General features: G+C 35.9%; 1 protein-coding gene across 1 annotated transcript in view; it reads left to right on the top strand.

Annotated features, from left to right (window-relative positions):
* Positions 1-995: 995 nt before the first annotated feature.
* HELRODRAFT_131932 (hypothetical protein) overlaps positions 996-2500 on the top strand; it is a gene marked incomplete at both ends in the record, with an annotated part of 8976 nt that continues 7471 nt past the window's right edge. The window contains one exon of the mRNA XM_009027578.1: positions 996-1091. Within this exon, the coding sequence (XP_009025826.1) occupies positions 996-1091 (96 nt within the window). The remainder of the gene's footprint in view (positions 1092-2500) is intronic.

Here is a 2500-nt window from a genome sequence, read left to right as displayed (position 1 = left end):
GAATCAATATGACATTAACATTTTGAAAATTTGCCGACATTAACAAAATTAATTACATCAACATTTGAGATTATTACACAGTGAATAAAATTATTACTCGTTTCATGTTGTTTATAAATTATTCACGCAATTAATAATAATGTAACCGTGCTACGTACGTACGACCTGATCTACAGTCTGACCTCATGCTATGATGTCATGTATGTGCGTGGTGTTGTCTGGTGTGGTTTATTTAGTTGGATCGTTGTAATCTTCCTGAGTTTAGTAACCTGCATAATCTGATGTAACTCACTCTGAATATTAGTATAATATATGTAGATAAACTTAAGAGAAGTAGCAAGTAGAAAGAAATTCAATAATGTTACGCAATAATGCAATGACATGATCAGTAGAGCTTGTTGCAAATGAAGTAATGCATATAATGTAGGTAACCTAGTGTAATGTAATGTAATGTAATGACACGACATACCCATGCAGATGACATGTGGCTGCTCCTGCCTGGAAACACTGCAGCCTGTACTTCATCCAAAGGTTTTCTATTCAATTACAATGTTATGTTTTCTTGTTCGTTGTTTGTTTGTTCGTTGTTTGTTTGTTCGTTTGTATGTCGAAACATTTGTTAATTGTTCACCGCTGGCTCTACTTTGCATTGGTTTGAGAGTTGTGATTATGAGCTTGTTTGTTTTTTATTAACTTGTCATTCATTCATTCATTCAATTGCTTGCTCACTTGCTGCTTAGCTGGTCACTCTGATGTTTAGTCTTTTATTGCATTTTGATAACCTCCTTTGGTTGTTCATTTATTCATTTTTTAATTTCTTTAATTATTCATACATGCATTCATTTATTTCTTAATTAATCAATTCATCCATCTATCAATCCGTCCAACCACCAACCCATCTACCCAACCACCAACCCATCCACCCATCCACCAACCCATCCACCAACCCATCCATCCACCAACCCATCCACCCATCCACCAACCCACTCATCCGTCTACGCACGCAGGCATCAGACCTGATCATGAAGTACGACGAGCACGTCCTCACTGATACGTACAAGATCGGAGTCATCTATCAAAAGATGGGACAGGTAGATGTTGTTGTTGTTGATGTTGTTGCTGTTGTTGGTTGATGTTGTTGTTGCTGTTGATATTTCATTGTTGTTGTTGTTGTTGTTGGTTGATGTTGTTGCTGTTGTTGGTTGATGTTGTTGCTGTTGTTGTTGGTTGATGTTGTTGGTTGATGTTGTTGCTGTTGTTGGTTGATGTTGTTGCTGTTGCTGTTGTTGTTGGTTGATGTTGTTGTTGGTTGATGTTGTTGTTGTTGTTGTTGATGATGAAGATGATATTTCATTGCTGCTGTCGTTGTTGTCATCATCATTGCTGTTGTTGTTGTTGTTGTTGTTGTTGTTGATGATATTTCATTGTTGCTGTTGTCTCACCTCTGTTCATTGCTGTCGACACGTTCATCCGTTATGTTAAGTTTCTCGGTTGGTTCATCAGTGTGGTCCTGCACGGTGGTAGCTTGGTCGGTTCGTTGTTTGTCCGTCTTTGTTTGTTTGTTGGTTATTTGGTTCTCTTTGCTGGTTTGTTTCAATTGATGGCAACGAACATTAGAGATGCACCAAATATTCGGTCTGACCGTATATGTTTATTTATTTATGGTTCGGCTTCTGCCATTTTTTAAAGCCGAATAGCCAAATTTGCAACTTCCGTTCTAGCCACCAATAATTTTTTGGCTCCAGGACATTGGTGATTATTATTAGCGGAAAATTTATTTTGGTTATTGTAGCTTTTAAAGCGTCTAAAATAGAACAGGAGACTGAATGTTATCCTTCCTGACAGAGAATTTTTGGATAGAAGTACATCGCTTATTGTTTTCTTCCATGACTTGTTTTCCATTCCAACAAAAATAAATTTTTTTTATTTGGGTTTTTTGGCCATCAATTTCGGCTTTGATCGGTTCAGTTAGTGGATGAATTTTCATGGCCTTCGAATGAATTCGCCATTCGGTGCATCTCTAAAAGACATCTTAAGAACACCGAGCGTTGTGCTACTCTGGGCTGATCTTGCTTACTTCAAATTTTAAAATTGTTTTCATCATTATTATTTTTATTATTGTTATTATTTTTATTATTATTATTAACACTAGATGTCATACACTCAATGTTCTATTTGTTATTTTTCTTTTTTTTTGTTTTATGATTATTGCGATATTATTGTTGTCGTTGTTGTTGTTGTTGCTGTTGTTGTTGTGAATATTTGCACTGTGCACTCAAGTGCGCTTGCCCTATTGATTTCCATATTGACGTTTCGTCTTCACGATATTTTGGGTTTGTATTGAAGGTTGATATTGTTTCAATTTGTATGTCGTCCGTATGTTGTTTGTATGTTGTTTCTATATTGTTTGTATAATGTTTGTATGTCGTTGGTACGTTGTCTTTATGTTGTTTGTATGTCGTTGGTATGTCGTTTCTATATTTTGTGTATGTTAGTACGT

The sequence above is a fragment of the Helobdella robusta genome (assembly GCF_000326865.2).
Source record: "Helobdella robusta unplaced genomic scaffold HELROscaffold_5, whole genome shotgun sequence".
Taxonomy (NCBI): Eukaryota; Metazoa; Annelida; class Clitellata; order Rhynchobdellida; family Glossiphoniidae; genus Helobdella; species Helobdella robusta.
Note: the sequence above shows the minus strand (reverse complement) of the source record. Positions and strands in the feature narration are given on the sequence as shown.